Genomic DNA, 18907 nt, shown 5'->3' on the forward strand with positions numbered 1-18907 from the left:
GAAACATAGTTGTTATCAATTAATATCCCCCATTAGGATTTATCATCTGGCGACGAGGATAAAAACAAACAAAACGGAATTACTTATATAATATTTGGATATATTTTTCATGTGTTAATTGATGGATTAAGACGTTAACCATGAACAATTTACCAGCATTTCCAAGTTTTGATCTTGAAACGGATAAATCCAATGCAGGCACGCGTTGGGAGAAATGGATTGGGCGCCTCGAAAATTTATTTGTGGGGATGAAAATATCAAACGCTGACCAGAGAAGAGCATTATTACTACATTACGCCGGAGAAAAAGTGTACGACATCTATGACGTAGAGAAAAAGGACAGCGCAGCGACTTACGACGCAACAAAAAAGGTACTTAGCGACTATTTTGCTCCCAGAAAGAACGTTCAAATTGAAATTTACAACTTTAGATCATACAAGCAATTAGAAGCACAAACGATTGATGAATATGTGACTGAGTTAAGAACTTTGGCAAAGAACTGTGCATTCGCAGACATTGACAATGAAATTTTACAACAAGTGATACAACATGGCCGCTCAAATCAACTCAGAAGAAGAGCGTTACGTGAACCAGATAAAAAACTCGATGACATTATTACAATGGGACGTATGTTTGAACAATCAGATATGCAAGCATCCGCAATGGAAAATTCAGAAAATTCTAGATCTGTACACAAGGTTTCAAAGTTCAATAGTAGAACACGAGGACGAGCGCCGATGCCTCATGGCCGTGGGAACAGTAGAGGGTCGTATGCAAATTTTGGAGGTCGTGGGAAATATGGTCCGAAGAACCAATCGAATCAACGAAGTAGACCACGTGATGGTGCGTCAGCCAATACTTGCAGAAAATGTGGTTATGAATTCCCGCACAGAGATAAGCCGTGCCCAGCCACAGGTAAAACCTGCAATGTATGCAAGAAACCTAATCATTTCGCGCGCTGCTGTTTAGCGCCGAAATATCAGCATGTCAAAGAGGTCAGCGATAACGCCAGCAGTTCGCTACAAATCGATTCGGAAGAGGAGTACCTCTATAACATCACAGTGAAAAATGTCGGTAAACAAAAAGGATCAAAAACGCCCAAAACACGGATAAAAGTCAACGATAAAACGATTACGGCTACAATAGACACAGGATCAAGTGTGAATATACTAGATGAAACCACGTATGATTACTTAGGAAAACCTAAAATAAAAACAAAAGGGCTGCCAAATTTACTTCCATACGGAGGGGGAAGTGCATTAAAAGTAAAGGGCTGTGTGAATTTAATGGTCGAAAAGAACAGAAAATACACAGTAACACCATTTTATATTGTGAAAGGAAACTATGGAGCTCTATTAGGGTGTGAAACATCATGTGAATTAGAAATAATAAAAATAAACCAAGGGATAACGGCCAATATGGAAGATAAATATCAAGGAATTTATGACGGTATTGGGAAGTTAAAAGGACAAAAAGTCAAATTACACATAAACCGTGATGTAAAACCTGTAGCGCAGAGAAATCGACGTACGCCATTTCATTTAAGAAAGAAAGTTCAAAAGGAAATTGAAAAGCTACTTGAAAATGACATCATAGAAGAAGTTAAAAATGAATCAACACCATGGGTGTCACCGATTGTCACCCCACCGAAGAAAAATGGAGATGTAAGATTATGCATAGACATGAGAGAGGCAAACAAAGCTATTGAAAGAGAACGGCATCCAATGCCAACAATAGATGAACTTATACACGACATGAACGGTGCAAAAGTGTTCAGCAAACTAGATTTAAAAGCTGGATATAATCAGCTGGAATTAGATAAAGTATCGAGATCAATCACTACATTCTCTACACACATGGGCTTATACAGATATAAACGTTTGAATTTCGGTACTAACTCTGCAAGTGAAGTGTTTCAGAAAACAATCAGTTCCATCATTCAAGACATAGCTGGTGCCAAGAATATTTCGGATGATATAATAGTGTATGGAAACAGTCAAAAAGATCACGACAAGGCACTTGATCAAGTTCTTCATGCATTGCATCGTAACGGGCTGACATTAAATAGAGAAAAATGTGAATTTAACAAGCTTGAAATCACATTCTTTGGAGTTGTATTCAGAGGAGACGGCATTTCACCAGATCCAGTGAAGGTTCGAGCAGTGAGAGACATGCAACAGCCCACAAACGTATCTGAATTGAGGAGTTTTCTCGGAATGACATCGTATTGCTCGAGATTTATAAAGGATTATGCAACAATTACGGAACCATTGAGGCGTTTAACAAAAAAGGACACACCCTGGTCATGGGAAAATGATCAGCAAGTCGCGTTCGAGAAACTGAAAAGAGAATTAAGTAGTGATACGGTTATCACATACTTTAGTCCATTAAAAGAAATTGAGCTAATAGTAGATGCTTCACCAGTCGGTATATCTGGGATACTCACACAGGAAGGAAAAATTATCGCGTACGCGTCTCGTGCACTGACACAGACAGAATCACGTTACTCACAAACAGAAAGAGAGGCTCTGGCAGTAGTATGGTCGTGTGAGCACTATTCGATGTACTTAAGAGGTGCTCCAACTTTCACGTGCTTCACAGATCACATGCCACTGACGAAAATATGGCAGAAGAAACAGCCACCACTACGAATTGAACGATGGGGATTACGTCTACAACCATTTAATGTAAAAATTGAATACAGGCCTGGAAAGGATAACCCGTCTGATTACATGTCTCGTCATCCGTTGAAATGTGACGAGCAGAGAAATATAGCCGAGGAATATGTAGCATTCGTTTCCGCACAGGCAGTGCCGAATGCAATGACACTAGATGAAGTAAAATTAGAATCAGTCAAAGATAAAACTATACAGAAAGCGATTGAATACGCAAAGAATGGAAAATGGCATGAAATGAAAACAGTGACAGATTTTAAAATCGTCATGGAAGAGCTGGTGGTACTCAGAAGCGTAAAAGATGAATTGACGGTTCACAATGACACGGTCTTATTAAGAAATGACAAATTAGTGATACCGAAAACACTCCGAAATCGTGCGATAAAACTGGGACATGAAGGGCACCAGGGAATTGTTAAAGCTAAAAGCTATATACGATCAAAGGTATGGTTTCCGAACATGAATGCAGAAATTGAAACAGCAATACAAAAATGTCTAGCCTGTCAAGCCAACTCAAGGGAACCAAGACCGCGAGAACCACTGAAAATGTCAGATTTGCCATCTGGACCTTGGAAAAATATAAGTGCAGATTTTTGTGGACCTCTAGAAAACGGTGATTACCTATTGGTTGCAGTAGATGAGTACTCGCGATATCCAATAGTGGAAATAGTAAAGAGTGTTTCAGCAAATATGGTCATACCGGTTATGGACAAAATAATTTCAATGTTTGGTGTCCCCAAAGTGATTAAAACAGATAATGGATCGCCATTTAATAGTACGGCATTTGCGGACTTTGCAAAATTTTACGGTTTTATACACAGAAAAATCACGCCTAGGTGGCCAAGGGCTAATGCTCAGGCAGAAGCATTCAACAAACCGTTGATGCAGAGTGTTAAATCGGCATTCATGGAGAGAAGGAATTTCAAACAAAAACTGTTCAGATTTCTCCGCCAGTACGGAGCTACACCGCACTTGTCAACTGGGTTTACGCCATTTCGGTTAATGTTCGGAAGGGAACCGGTAACGCGTATGCCAGACTTTAATCAACACCAAAATGAGGACACGCGTGCAGACGAGACAGCACGAAGAAATGATGAGTTATCAAATTCGAAATCAAAACAATACGAGGACCAGCGAATGAACGCACGAGAACGAAACATTAACGTCTGAGACAGAGTTTTACTTAGAAACGAAACACCAAGAAAGTCAAATACAATGTATAATCCAGTCCCATATAAAGTTATAAACAAAAAGGGACCAATGATAAGTGTTCGAAATGATGAAGGACATTGTGTCACCAGGAACTCATCTGTTATGAAAACAGTAGATCCAGACTTAATGGGGAATACGCCTAAAAAGCACGGGGAAAGCGATATTGAGGACTATCAGGGGGAGGAACTCGCTGAAAAACAAAACACGAGTTATGCGGCAAGGCCAGCACGAGATAGTCGTCCGCCCGCATATTTAAAAGATTTTGTAAGTTAGATTATTGGTTCCACAGTGAAAATGGGCATAATAAACCCAGTGGAACAAGCAGGTCACGCGATCTGCCATGCGAGTTTAATAAGTGATTAGATTCCCAATAGAAAAATTAATACGTAATAGCGCAATAGTAACATGACACCTTATATACGGCAACATGATTTAAATGACAATTTTTAAAGTACATTGAAGTTCTAATATAGTGTGGACATTAACAATGCATTTAACAACAAATATTTAAGAGAAAAATAAACAAATTATCAGATTTAGAACAAAATAAATATTCATGTTTGTATAGTGTAAATGTTCGATATTGCTCATGTAGTGGATATATTTAGATACTGCAGACTATAGTAAAACTGACATAGAACTGACCTACAAACGATTGGAATGTGTCAACAGCCATGAGTGAACATTTCTAGAGAAAAAAAGTTAGGATGAATTTTACAGTTAGATTCATTATATGTATTCCATCGTAATCAAATAATTGTAGAATAGTTTATCATGTTTAGTAATATCAGTTTACATAACTATAATATAATATTTTCATAATTCATATCGTAATGATTTAAGCATTTTGATTGTTCAATTTAAAACTGATGTTTTATATCTAACTTGAGGAGGGATGTGATGTCCTATAGACTAATGTTATAATGTATGTGAGACCACCATAGTATATATGTATGCTGTATGTAATATGATACCGGGACTTCCGGAAAAACATGGAACCTTAGTAAACACGATTAAACCAGAAACATAGTTGTTATCAATTAATATCCACCATTAGGACTTATCATAGTCATGCTAGAGTTATGAACATTGTCACACAACATGTTTGTAATGATATTGCCGAAAATTTGATTAGCATAACACGTCTTTTCGCAGATGACAGCTCATTGGCCGTTTCATCCAATGACATGCGTTACATAGAATCTACTTTAAATCACGATCTCGAAATAATCGATGAATGGTCCAAACAATGGCTTGTAAGTTTAAATCCCAATAAAACGGAGGTTATGTTTTTTCATTAACTACATCCGACAAGCCTACTCTCCTTTTTAATGATAATGTTCTTGATTTTGTAGATCATCACAAACATTTAGGTATAACTTTTTCAACAGATTTAAAATGGCATCAGCATATTGGTAACATTATTACATCAGCCTCTAAAGTTTTGAGTACCATGCGTGCACTAAAGTTTAAACTGAAACGCTCAACTCTAAATAAAATCTACATTTCATACATGCGTCCAATATTAGAATATGCCTCCGTTGTGTGGGACGGATGTACAGTATACGAAAAACAATCACTTGAACAACTACAGTATGATGCAGCACGCATAGTAACAGGTCTTACCAGGTCGGTATCGATCAATTCGCTTATTAAAGAAGTTGGGTGGGTTTCCCTCTCAAATAGGCGTAAAATACAAAAATTAGTTACGGTTTTTAAAGATAAAAATTCAGATAGGCGTAAAATACAACAAGAGGGCCATGGTGGCCCTGAGGTCGCTCACCTGTATATAGGCCCCCCCCCCAACAAAGCAGGGCCAATTTAACCCAGGGGCTTTTATTTGAACAAACTTGGTAGACACCCATAAGAAAATGTTTCATGCTAAACATCTAAGCTCTAGCTCATTGGGCTTTTTAAAAGAAGATTTTTTTAAAGTTTTTACTATACACATATAGTGAAAAACAATGACACCCCTGGGGCGGGGCCAGTTTTGACCCCAGGGCTTTTATTTGAACAAACTTTGTATACACTAACTAGAAGATGTTTCATGCTTAATATCTAAACTCTAGCTATTTGGGTTTTTTCAAAGAAGATTTTAAGTTTTTGCTATACACATAAAATAAAATCAATGACCCCGGGGCAGGGCCAATTTTGACCCCAGGTCTTTTATTTGAACAAACTTTGTAGACACTCACTAAAAGATGTTTCATGCTTAATATCTTAACTCTAGCTATTTGGCTTTTTTCAAAGAAGATTTTTAAAGTTTTTGCTATACACATATAAGGAAAATCAATGACCCCCGGGGCGGTGCCAATTTTGACCCCAGGGCTTTTATTTAAACAAACTTGGTAGACACCTATTAGAACATGTTTGATGCTAAATATCTTAGCCATAGCTCTATGAGTTCTTTAAAAGAAGATTTTTAAGTTTTTACTATATGCTTATAGGGAAAATCAATGACCCCCCGGGGCGGGGCCAATTTTGACCCCGGGCTTTTATTTGAACAAACTTGGTAGACACTTATTAGAACATGTTTCATGCTAAATATCTTAGCTCTAACTCTTTTAGTTCTTTAAAAGAAGATTTTTTATATTTTTACTATATGCATATAGGGAAAATCAATGACCCCCGGGGCGGGGCCAATTTTGACCCCAGTGCTTTTATTTGAACAAACTTGGTAGACACCTATTTGAACATGTTTGATGCTCAATATCTTAGCCATAGCTCTTTGTGTTCTTTAAAAGAAGATTTTTTAAGTTTTAACTATATGCATATAGGGAAAATCAATGACCCCCCGGGGCGGGGCCAATTTTGACCCCGGGGCTTTTATTTGAACAAACTTGGTAGACACCCATTAGAACATGTTTCATGCTAAATATCTTAGCTCTAGCTCTTAGGGTTCTTTAAAAAAAGATTTTTTAAGTTTTTACTATATGCATATAGGAAAAATCAATGACCCCCGGGGCGGGGCCAATTTTGACCGCAGGGCTTTTATTTGAACAAATTTGTTAGACACCTATTAGAACATGTTTGATGCTCAATATCTTAGCCATAGCTCTTTGAGTTCTTTAAAAGAAGATTTTTTAAGTTTTTACTATATGCATATAGGGAAAATCAATGACCCCCGGGGCGGGGCCAATTTTAACCCCATGGCTTTTATTTGAACAAACTTGTTAGACACCCATTAGAACATGTTTCATGCTAAATATCTTAGCTCTAACTCTTTGGGTTCTTTAAAAGAAATGTTTTTAAGTTTTTACTATATGCATATAGAGAAAATCAATGACCCCCCGGGGCGGGGCCAATTTTGACCCCAGGGCTTTTATTTGAACAAACTTGGTAGACACTCACTAGAAGATGTTTCATACCAAATATCTAAGCTCTAGCTCTTATGTTTTTTTTAAAGAAGATATTTAAAGTTTTTTTCTTTCGGTTGCCATGGCAACCAGAGTTCTGCATGGAATTAAATTCTTTGAACAATTTTTAAAGGTGACCACCAAAGGAACATTCCTGTGAAGTTTGGATGAAATTGGCTCTGTGGTTTATGAGGAGATGTCATTTAAAGTAAAAGTTTACGGACGGACGACGGACGGACGACGGACGGAGGGACGGATGCCGGACGAAAAGCGATCACAAAAGCTCACCCTGTCACTTTGTGACAGGTGAGCTAAAAATTAGTTACGGTTTTTAAAGATAAAATGGTCTTCTTCCACAATACCTTGAAAACATATTTCCATCGCTAGTTTCAGAAACAACAAATTACTCGTTAATAATATGCTGCCCTCACACATAAACCACGACCTTACTGCGACCTGAAAACTAGTAAAATAGCATTTTTCTTTTGAAAATCGTTGGTTTTCTTTCAAATTTCCCTCGCAGAAAATTTCTCTCGCAGACGGTCCGGGGCTCTGCAGTCTTGTGTTCAGTACGTTTTCTCTATGTCCTCAATACGACCCTTCTACGTCCATGGCGTTTCCACTGCGACTGTATTGCGTCCCCAAGGCGACCCCACGGCGATCATCGGCGACCCAGCTGCGACTGTGCTATGTTCTCTGCGTCCTTACGGCGACTCTACGACGACTATTGCGTTTGTTTGGCGACTGTCCTGCGACTGTACGACGACCCTACTACGTTCTTGCGACCTAACCAGGATTCAGCAAGAACGCAGAGTTTCTGCGACTGTTTTGTGCATGTTCAAAATAGTCGCCGACGGTCTGCGACCTTGTGCGTCCTTGGGTTCCTCGCTACGACCTCGCTGCGTCCCTGCTGCGTTCATGGCGACTGTGCTGCGTCCTGGGTCGTAGCAAGGTCGCCGTAAGGACGCAGTAAGGTCGCGAGGTATGTGTGAGGGCAGTATAAACAACAACAATTACATAACCATAGCTAGGCGCACCGAAACGTACAACAAATCATTTATACCTTCTGCTACTGAATTATGGAATGCATTAGACACCGAAATTAGCGAAATTAATTCTTTGAATATTTTTAAATCTATAACGAAAGAAAAGTTTAAAGCCCCCGTAGTACCTAAACACTTTTTGTTTGGTATAAGATATTTGTCAGTTTTACATGCTCGTTTAAGGAACAATTGTAGCAACTTACACGCTGACCTTTTCAAAAATCACTTGAGAGAAAGTCCGACTTGTATATGTGGGAACCTTTGTGAGGATGCCGAGAACTATCTATTTTGCTGTCCATTATTTAAACCTCTGAGACTTATACTCTTCGCAGAATTGTTCATCCTCTTAATGTTGAGCTATTACTGTGGGGTAGCAATTCTTTAGATGTTAACAATAATGAACAAATATTTGCGGCTGTCCAAAAATTTATCAAAATTACTGACCGTTTTCGAATTTTGTAAATCGGCCGATTGTATTAATCTTAATAACCTTATGATTGACGTTTACTCCCAATGACGAATAATGCTAAATGCTGGATCCTTAACATTGTCGTTATTATATAAATACATAAATATACATTTTTCTCTATCTCACTTATTTCTTACATTGTTTTACGATTATTTTTATGTTAACCTGTCATTATCTTTTTCTTTGGCCACTTTAAATGTATACATGCTATACTTTCTTATATAAATGCCATCAATGTTGATTAATATATTTTTTCATGGGGAGGGCCGATCGCTAATGGCCCAACCCTTTCGCTATTTCGAAATCAATTTGTTTCTCTGTATATTTACATGAATATATTAGCAATAAAATATGATTAAACTTGTTATAATCTTAGTAAAAAGTATCAACAAAATCTCAAATCTTTTTTTAAATAAATTTTATTGGACATCTGACATGCTGTAAATTGGTACAATATCTAAAATATAATTCTCACATCATAAAATACACAAAAACTTGCATAAAAGTGTTTGTGTTGTATAACCTAATACTGATACAATGAAGCGGAAATGACGTCATTTATTGGGAAAAAAGATCGTCTGCTTCTTTATCACAAGGTAAGTATACCGGGAATACTCAAGTTTGTACATGTAATACTAGTATTAAAAATGTTTTGCTAAACGCATAAAAATTATTTAATGGAAGCATTAAAAAAACTAATTTAAGTGCTAGTATGACGTCATTCTTTGAGAATGTCGTCTGCTGTAGTGTGAGACAAATCTGAGACCAATTGTGCCTATTCGTTGTACGTAAATAATAATATCTGCTTAAAATACATCAAAATAAAATATATTATTTGAAGTCATTAATGAAACCAACCTTAAAAACATTATTTTACAAAAACCTTAAAAGCACTTTATTACAAGAGGTATCCGTAAAGCTTAAAAACACTTTATTACAAAAGCTTAAAGAACTGTTAATACCATTTACAACTTTCAAAGGAGGATATTTTTTGGAACATTTTACTACATTATGGCTGCGTAGCAATGTCATTCTTCAGTTGTTTTTATCTAAATGCGGCAGATTTGTTGTTGATTGGCATATTACGGACACAGTCCTGAGCGAGATACCCTTTCACTTTCGGTAACTCCTGGAATCTTCCGAGGAATGCTTTCAGTTTCGGGTATGCGTCTAGTGAATCAGATTTCATACGGGTATGTTGTTCCAAAAGCTCGTACATTGGGAAGTCAACCACAGTTATCTGTTCACAAAAATAAAGCAATTAATAACAACAATGTCAGTACAAAACATATGTTTTAAGACGGAAAATTAGCACGGACCCTGAGCCGGGGGTTAGAAGGATCTAGTCTGAATACTAATTTTCGTTTTCTTTGTGAAGAAATATGCATTACAGCTTGCCGAAATGTTGTAACCCCCTCTCGCAAAAATCCCGGACCCGCGACTAAGAATGTTCAAAATTTGTCCTTATTCATGCATAAAATAGATATGATAATAAGCATTTATAAATGCATACTCTAAATGCATAGAGTGACCTTATATACTCACCGTGGTTTCAATTAATTGAATGAAATTCAAATGCTAGCACATGTCTGTTGTTATCTGTGCCAATTACTATTGACCTATTTTGAACTTAAAACTTTAATGGATGGCAATATCAAAATACAAAAAATCAAGTTAGCCAAGGTATAGAGCCATGACAGACTACCGGTATACGTATGTGTCGGCTGGTTGGCTCTATATTGATGGCGAAATCTAATTAATTTCAAGGGTAGGAACAAGTTAACATTTGTCAGTGGTTTTCCATGCTGGCCATATGGCGTAAAGTACCTTATCAACGGTAAACCACTTGTCGCTTGACTGTATTAAATTACCTTATCATCGGTTAACCACTTGTCACGTGACTGTTTTAAATTACCTTATCACCGGTAAACCGCTTGTGATGTGACTGTATTAAATTATCATATCACCAGTAAACCACTTGTCACGTGACTGTATTAAATTACCTTATCACCGGTAAACCACTTGTTGTCTCCAAGCTTCTTTTCGAAAAGTGCCAAAGAAGTTTGAACATTTTTGAAATACTCGTCTTTTAAGCTTGCCTGAAATATATATGTATAAAATTTTAATTCATATAAAAAGCACAACACTAAATAGAATCTGAATCAAATACATTTATTGTCTTTGGCTATTCCATCGATCTTTGGCTATTACATCGAGGTGTAATTTTTTTAACGATATATCTATGGAAGAAAAAACGTTCTCCTTTTTATGAAAGATTAAAATTTGTCTAAAAATTACTTACGTAATCTTTATTATAACATAATCTGACCACCCCATTTCTCAGATCCATAGCTTGATCTAAAAGCATGTCAACATTTGCTTTTTCTTTAGCTGTTTCCCCATCTGTAAAAGAAATACCAGTATGACTAAAATACGTAACGGAGGTCTTTTTTGGCGCGATGGAGTGCAAAATTAGAATTTATTAATATTACAAGAATTTTAAGGCAAATTTTCAGTTTGATTGAGTACTAGTAAATGCAGAATGGGCACATATTTTGTAATTGTTAAAAATCATCAAAAAACAATATTTTGATAGCTTGTATTCGGATGGAGTAAAATGAAATTTCAAAGAAAAGGACGAATTCCATGTACACATTACTTGTTCATTAAGCTTTTTTACCATTTTTTTAATCAATGGCCGTTTTGTTATGATGCGTCATGTATAATTAAACTTAAACCTGTCTTTCCATTTTTGATAACCATTTGACTAGGGTCGATGTTAAAGGCACATTATGCCTTAAATTTTGTTTTCTTCTGTAGAAAGGGCTTACATTTGGTTTATAATAAACGTCAGATGCTTATCACTTTTATAAAATGACAATACGAAAATATTTGTGATACAGTGGAACAGAACGTAAATAAACAGGTATTTTTTGACTTCCATACAAATACTAAATTACTATAATAAGTGTACTAATAGTCAAAGTAGAGAGACGAAAACACAATTCGTCTATATGGGCAATGGGGAACTGTAACATGGCATCAACAACATGTTATCATTTTCTTTAAATATTCAGAAATACGTATTTGATGTTAAGTTTGTTTGTCACTGTGTCTTTGTATAAAGTAAAGTTATAACAAACATTCTCACCTAAATTATGTTTTCTGGCGATATGCTTCAGAATGGCGTTACTCTGAGTTATTTTTACATCACCGTCAATATAATATGGTAGCTGAAATACAAAAATAAAATCCGGATACAATTAATCATGGTTTTCAACTTATTTTAAATTTCTTACATCTTATTATATTCTATAAAGCACGCCCAACATCATAGTATGTACTAAAATACATATGCCCCAACATTTTCACAAAATCTAACTCAACCAGTTAAGTGGTAAATTGTACATTCTTCTTTCAAATAAATGATTTTCTCGTAAAATAAAGGCGATGGCGACATGACCAAGTGGTTGACGCGTCGGATTAGTAATATAATGAACGCTAAACGCGTGGGTTCAAACCCTTCAGAATCAGAGGTATGCCGTTGCTCTGTCTGAGCAAGAAACTTTACACTCGTTGCTCAGTACTTGTTAGTCGTCAAGTGTTTCTATAGTCTTGAGTTACCTATATAACGAACTAAAATAAATTATGTATAAAAACTTAAGGCGTATACTGAATTACATGAACTTACATTTGGAAAGTCCAGCAGTTCCCCAAATTTAGGTTTTACACTAGTCCATGCCTCTCTGCTCAATCCTGGTGCTGTAACGACCAGAAAAGGTTTCGAATATATATATGATAACACAAAACTCTGATTCAGTTATTGCTACGATACCAATATTTTTAGAAGTGTTTATATTCTACTTAAATAATTGACAACAAAATAAGATTATGTTTTGCAAAAAAAAAAAAAAACAGACAATAATCAGACAACAAAACCTAAATTTAATACAAAACCACAAAATAATCAACAGATCAATTCCTAGTTTTTACTGAGATTTATTCATCCTCTCTTACCCATATTTAAAAGTAACATCCTATTATTACAGTGAAACCTCTATAGTGTGACTCATTGTAGAGCAATAACATCTTAAAGGGACTCTTCTGGGATGTTTTGACATGACGGGACTGGAAATAGTTTTCTGAGGTTTATGAGCCAAATGATGATGGTCTGACCCAATAACTTGACCATTCCGACCTCATGGTTTTCGAAAATAATCATTTTTATTGAGTAAAATTACCCAAAATGAAAAGCGATGCACCCCTTTTACTAAATTCGGATATGAAATACAGTAACTATCGATTTTCAATTCATTTTATGTATATTTTTTATTATTATATCATCTCTATAGTTTTAAGATTTTTGGCCTTCTGACCTCAGTGAATCTCCTTAACGGTAAAATATACAAAAATGTTTCTACATCGCCATTTTAAAATATTACATATTGTAGTTCAAATGAAAATAATATTTTACGGTCTCCTTGTTCGTATACAGTGCTGTAAAATCTTTCCCGCTATGTAAGGGGCAATTTGATTTCGGGAAGCGAAGAAAAAAACAAACTTATTTATTTTAAAACTTAATGTTTAATTTTCAAAACACTTTGATATTAACATTTATAAAAATTTTTTACCCCGCTTTTAAAAAAGTGAGAAAAAAAGAAAAACTTTGAAGAAATTAAAAACTTTTGGTGCCCATTTTTCCCGTATAAAAATTTTTTGCATGATTTTTCAAAAAAATAACTGGTTATCAATGAAAGGAAATTTTTTTTCACTGAAATTCAAATCAAAGTACTTTCTAGCTACCTTAATAATTATGTGAGTCGCTTAGGATACATTTATTTTTGAAACTATGCAAAACATATTTGCACGTAAACGAATGCCAATGTTAGGCTTGGATACATAGTTCAAGTAATCATTTATGGATTGTTTCGAAATGTGGTCTTATTATTATATATTTTTTAATTTGCAAAGTTCGCTGCTGCAGGTAAACTATTGTGCCTGAGCTGTATGCATTCTTGATAAGCGACAAAGATTTGTACTTAGCATGCAAGGTATACAGTAAAAACTATGAAAAACCGGACCCTGTCCGGACTTGACCAAATATAACGTATCCGGAACTTATCAGTGACTGTGTTAACTTTGAAATTGATAGCAAATAACAATGACAAAATACGCATGATTTTACAGGTATAACTGCCAGAATGTGTTACTGCTAAAATAGCTTACTGATGAATTCTTACCATTTGTTATATAAAGTAACAAGAAAAGCATTGATGCAGAGCATCAAAGGGCGTCCAAGCAAGAAATGCAGCAAGTGAAGATGAACTAGTGCAAAATTCTCCAGTTCGTTATTTATTACCATAGCGTGACACGAATGACCGTTTCGTTAAACTAAAACTACTTCTATTAATAGATTTTCGGACTTTCACAATGTTAAAGTCATCATTTTATTTTAGGTACAGCAATATATAATAACCAACTGTGTACTACTAAAAAAACGAAGATTAATTGACGGATAAGATAATTTCATTTGAATATGTTTGCATTGCGAAATTCCCCAGTTCGCTATTCATTGTACATATTGCGACATTTCATTTTTGATAATCAAACACCCTCATACCAATCGGAATGATCGGCTATTATGACCGACGAAAAGGCCCGAGAAGTTGCAATTGCCCTTTCACAAAATCTGATTTCATTCCATAAGGGGCGTCGCGTTTTGGCGCGGACGCCAATAATTTGTCCAGTCCTCCGCCGAAAAAAACGATAAAAAAGTTTTACTTATTAAATATTTAGTGTTTACATGAGTAACAATTTGTTTTTATTCATTATTCAATGTCTAGCTGTCCACACACAATCAATGTACAAGACAGAACAAAAAAAAAAACAAAAAAAAAACAACAATTACATAATTGCTGACATTATGTTGCCTAGCAACAAGGACAAAATATAATCAAGCCAACTTTGAAAGCATGTCATCATCAATGAATTAGAAGACCTTGTTTTTAATTGTGTCCAATTTGAAAACTGAAGTGGCAGCATTTCAGCGTAACCCAGTATGCAATTTACATCATATAATTTGGATCCCCAACTTGAAGTTGTATACCCCCTGGGTTCTAGGTCCTTAGTGCTTAAATTGTATACTAGTCATATTACGTATAAGACCACATGTAGTGAAAATTATATACTTTTACAGAATCTTTCCAAAAAGCAGATTTTAACGTAATAATAATACAATACATGCACCATTGATATGTATTTTATTAAATGTTAAATAGTAAAGTTTGAAGTGGTCTGTGATAAGATAACAGGTCAAGGTTCCAGATTTTAAGCGAATCAACATAGATATATAGGTATGTCACTAAAACGAATTCAGTAAACCTATCTGAATATGACGATTTGACGCAACTAAATTGCTTTATCAGCAACTGAATTGTATTAGTTTAAATTATATTTTGTCCATTGAAATCCCCTTTCACTTTTCATATTCTTTGGTAACTTTAAATTTATTTCATCTGAACCGACGTTTTGTGAACAGTAGAGCACAGTCCATGTACATTTTGAACAGCCCTCGTACATGTATTATATTTGAATATCGAGAGGGGTTGAGGGCCCCCTAACCACCCCCAGCCCTTTGATACTATATAGGCTCGTTCATTAAATCAAGAACGGATATATACATAATCTAAAAAGTACATGCCCTCAGTCATACATGTTTTGCTAATTTAGATAAAGGGCACTTACAATCATATGCCATTGTTATAAATCAATATTAGATCTAAATTAATTGACAGACTAGCTGAAAAATATCCCGATGTGCAACATGCTTCTTTCATTATAAAGAATGCCAATATTCTAAATTAAAAAAAAAAAAACATTTCAGTAGAATACGGTTACATAATTTCACAAACCACGCATACACTTGGTTTATAATCAATTACTATTAAATTTTCATAATATCCGGTTATATAATCAGTATTATGCCAATTTCGTTATGTTCAAATCTTAAATAAGAATTTTACAAATACCCCACGAATTTTCCAGTATCCTAACTCAGGCATGGTTGTTCAACTGCTGCGTATACGTAAAATATATGTTCTAAATACATGTATAGCTGTACTCTGATTGGTCCAGACAGTAGTCAACAGAACAATTTATAATATCATATTCACTGGGGGTAGTATCTTATTTAATGGTTGAATTGGATTTCCCCAATCTAAAAATAGATCTAAAAACAAGAACTGTCACAGGAGATAGCCAAGCTCGACTAAAAAATACTGGACGCAGTAAGGAAGAAAAAACTATGAAAGGAAAATCAATTATGTATAATTATGTATTAAGTTAAAGTAAAAAATTAATATTTGTTAACATAATTCCAAGTTCAAGGAGGGGGGGGGGGGAATAATTCTGGAAATAATCACGCTGGAGTTATGAACATTGTCACACAACATGTGTGTAATGATATTGCCGAAAATTTGATTAGCATAACACGTCTTTTCGCAGATGACAGCTCCCAATGACATGCGTTACATAGAATCTACTTTAAATCACGATCTCGATATTATAGATGAATGGTCCAAACAATAGCTTGTAAGTTTAAATCCCAATAAAAAAGGTTATGTTTTTTTCATCAACTACATCCGACAAGCCTACTCTCCTTTTTAATGATAATGTTCTTGATTTTGTAGATCATCACAAACATTTAGGTATAACTTTTTTCAACAATATTACCATGTTAATTCAACAATGACATCAGCATATTGGTAACATTATTACAACAGCCTTTAAAGTTTTGAGTACCATGCGTGCACTTAAGTTTAAACTGAAACGCTCAACTCTAAATAAAATCTATATTTCATACATGCGTCCAATATTAGAAAATGCCTCCGTTGTGTGGGACGGACGTACAGTATACAAAAAACAATCACTTGAACAACTACAGTATGATGCAGCACGCATAGTAACAGGTCTTACTAGGTCGGTATCGATCAATTCGCTTATAAAAGAAGTTGGGTGGGTTTCCCTCTCAGATAGGCGTAAAATACAAAAAAATAGTTACGGTTTTTAAAGCTAAAAATGGTCTTCTTCCACAATACCTTGAAAACATATTTCCATCGCTAGTTTCAGAAACAACAAATTACTCGTTAATAAACAACAACAAACATAACCATAGCTAGGCGCACCGAAACGTACAACAAATCATTTATACCTTCTGCTACTGAATTATGGAATGCATTAGACACCGAAATTCGCGAAATTAATTATTTGAATATTTTTAAATCTAGAATAAAAGAAAAGTTTAAAGCCCCCGTAGTACCTAAACACTTTTTGTTTGGTATAGACCTTTTTACAATACGATTTTCCATAGCAATGAATGTTGCATTTCGCGCATGCGCATTCTGCGTAGGGCAAAAAGCAATAACGATGTCTAGAGTTTATCATACTTTAAGGCTTTAATAAATTCGATTTCATGTTATGTCACCCAAAAAATTTTAATTATGGGATGACTTAAGGCGGTAAGTACTGAAAACGTGAATTTATATTTTAACAGATGTACGAAAATGTGCGGGAGTAATAATTCAATGGTCAAAACGGGCACACATGTCTTTGTTTAAGGTATCATTAGACGACTTTTCCATCAGTAATTTAAATTGAAACAGCAGGGTGTTAAAGATAAAATTTTATTACCCCTGTATTACATAATATTACACAATTTGTATAGTACACTTCCTTTGAATAACTGGATTGGTCAGGCGGCAAGTGTCAAACAGATTGGCACCCGAACGTTTGTTCATTCAACCGGGACGTTTAAATATCATGATATAGTTAATCAGTTACGCTTATTTAAATGGTAATTTATGTAACTTTTAAATCTATTGATCAAATTGAATGTTTATGGATTTTGAGAAGAGAAAATTTGTGTGACGTGCATTATTAAAAATAACATTACGAAGAAGCGGATAAAATGGTGTGTTATATCTCTTCCAATCAACCCATCTAAACTTCTCAAGATTTTGAAAAAAAAAATATTTAAAATCTATTTGTGTGACTTAACTTTTTTCTGTTTGCATCACAGGCAAATCTGATAAAGGATATAATCAGGTATATATTGAACACTAAAAATGCATTATCACCTGTTCTGATATATTTTACTGAATGATAATTAATCTCGATTTCATGTTATATAATTTCTTTTGTTTTTAAATGAACTATTTCAAAAGCAAGTAAGTTGACTTTTCATTTGCTAATAGATATATTTCCACATCTTCTTTAAAAAATGATCTCAGTGTCAGGTCCATGATCGTAAATTCTTAATAAAGTATCTTTTCCATGCCTTTATATGACATTCTTCGCCACAAAGCGATAAAGTCATCTTTTCAATACTTGTTGAAAGCTATTTTATATAATTTTCTACCGTTTTCCTTGAACTAACTCGGAATTGTTTATGAACTTCTACTATATTTCTATGTAGGGCGAAGCATTTTCTGCCCTACGCAGATTGCGCATGTGCGAGAAAATTCTAATTCCGGTCGATTTTATATAGCAACGGACCGAGTCGTAAAAAGGTCTATAAGATATTTGTCAGTTTTACATGCTCGTTTAAGGAACAATTGTAGCAATTTACACGCTGACCTTTTCAAAAATCACTTGAGAGAAAGTCCGACTTGTATATGTGGGAACCTTTGTGAGGATGCCGAGCACTATCTATTTTGCTGTCCATTATTTAAACCTCAGAGACTTATACTCTCCGCAGAATTTTTCATCATCTTAATGTTGAGCTATTACTGTGGGGTAGCAATTCTTTAGATGTTAACAATAATGAGCAAATATTTACGGCTGTCCAAAAATTTATCAAAACTACTGACCGTTTTCGAATTTTGTAAGTCGGCCGATTGTATTAATCTTAATAACCTGGTACCATAAATAATTGACAATCACATTTATGATGGACGTTTACTCCCAATGACGAATAATGCTAAATGCTGGATCCATAACCTTGTCGTTATTATATAAGTACATAAATATACATTTTTGTCTTACTTATTTCTTACATTGTTTTAATCTTTTTGGTGTTAATCTGTCTTTATCTTTTTCTTTGGTCGATTTATATGTATACATGTCACACTTTCTCATGTTTCAATGTTGATTAAT

The 18907-nt window shown here is 35.0% G+C and overlaps 2 protein-coding genes across 2 annotated transcripts; one reads left to right on the forward strand and one right to left on the reverse strand.

Annotated features, from left to right (window-relative positions):
- Positions 1–140: 140 nt before the first annotated feature.
- On the forward strand, positions 141–3845 carry LOC132755937 (uncharacterized protein K02A2.6-like). The gene has a single exon (XM_060746877.1). It carries the CDS (start codon positions 141–143, stop codon positions 3843–3845), a length of 3705 nt encoding a protein of 1234 aa, XP_060602860.1.
- Positions 3846–9156: 5311 nt separating this feature from the next.
- LOC132755938 (glutathione S-transferase Mu 3-like) lies at positions 9157–15816 on the reverse strand. The gene is made up of 7 exons (XM_060746879.1): positions 15784–15816; positions 13230–13269; positions 12447–12517; positions 11907–11988; positions 11058–11158; positions 10759–10854; positions 9157–9995 (listed from the first exon to the last, which is right to left on the reverse strand). The coding sequence occupies exons 1-7, from the start codon at positions 15814–15816 to the stop codon at positions 9801–9803; spliced, it is 618 nt and encodes a 205-aa protein (XP_060602862.1). The 3' UTR covers positions 9157–9800.
- Positions 15817–18907: the final 3091 nt, after the last annotated feature.

The sequence above is a fragment of the Ruditapes philippinarum genome, unplaced genomic scaffold, assembly GCF_026571515.1.
Source record: "Ruditapes philippinarum isolate M1 unplaced genomic scaffold, ASM2657151v2 ctg6266_1_1_1_1, whole genome shotgun sequence".
In the NCBI taxonomy this organism is placed as follows: Eukaryota; Metazoa; Mollusca; class Bivalvia; order Venerida; family Veneridae; genus Ruditapes; species Ruditapes philippinarum.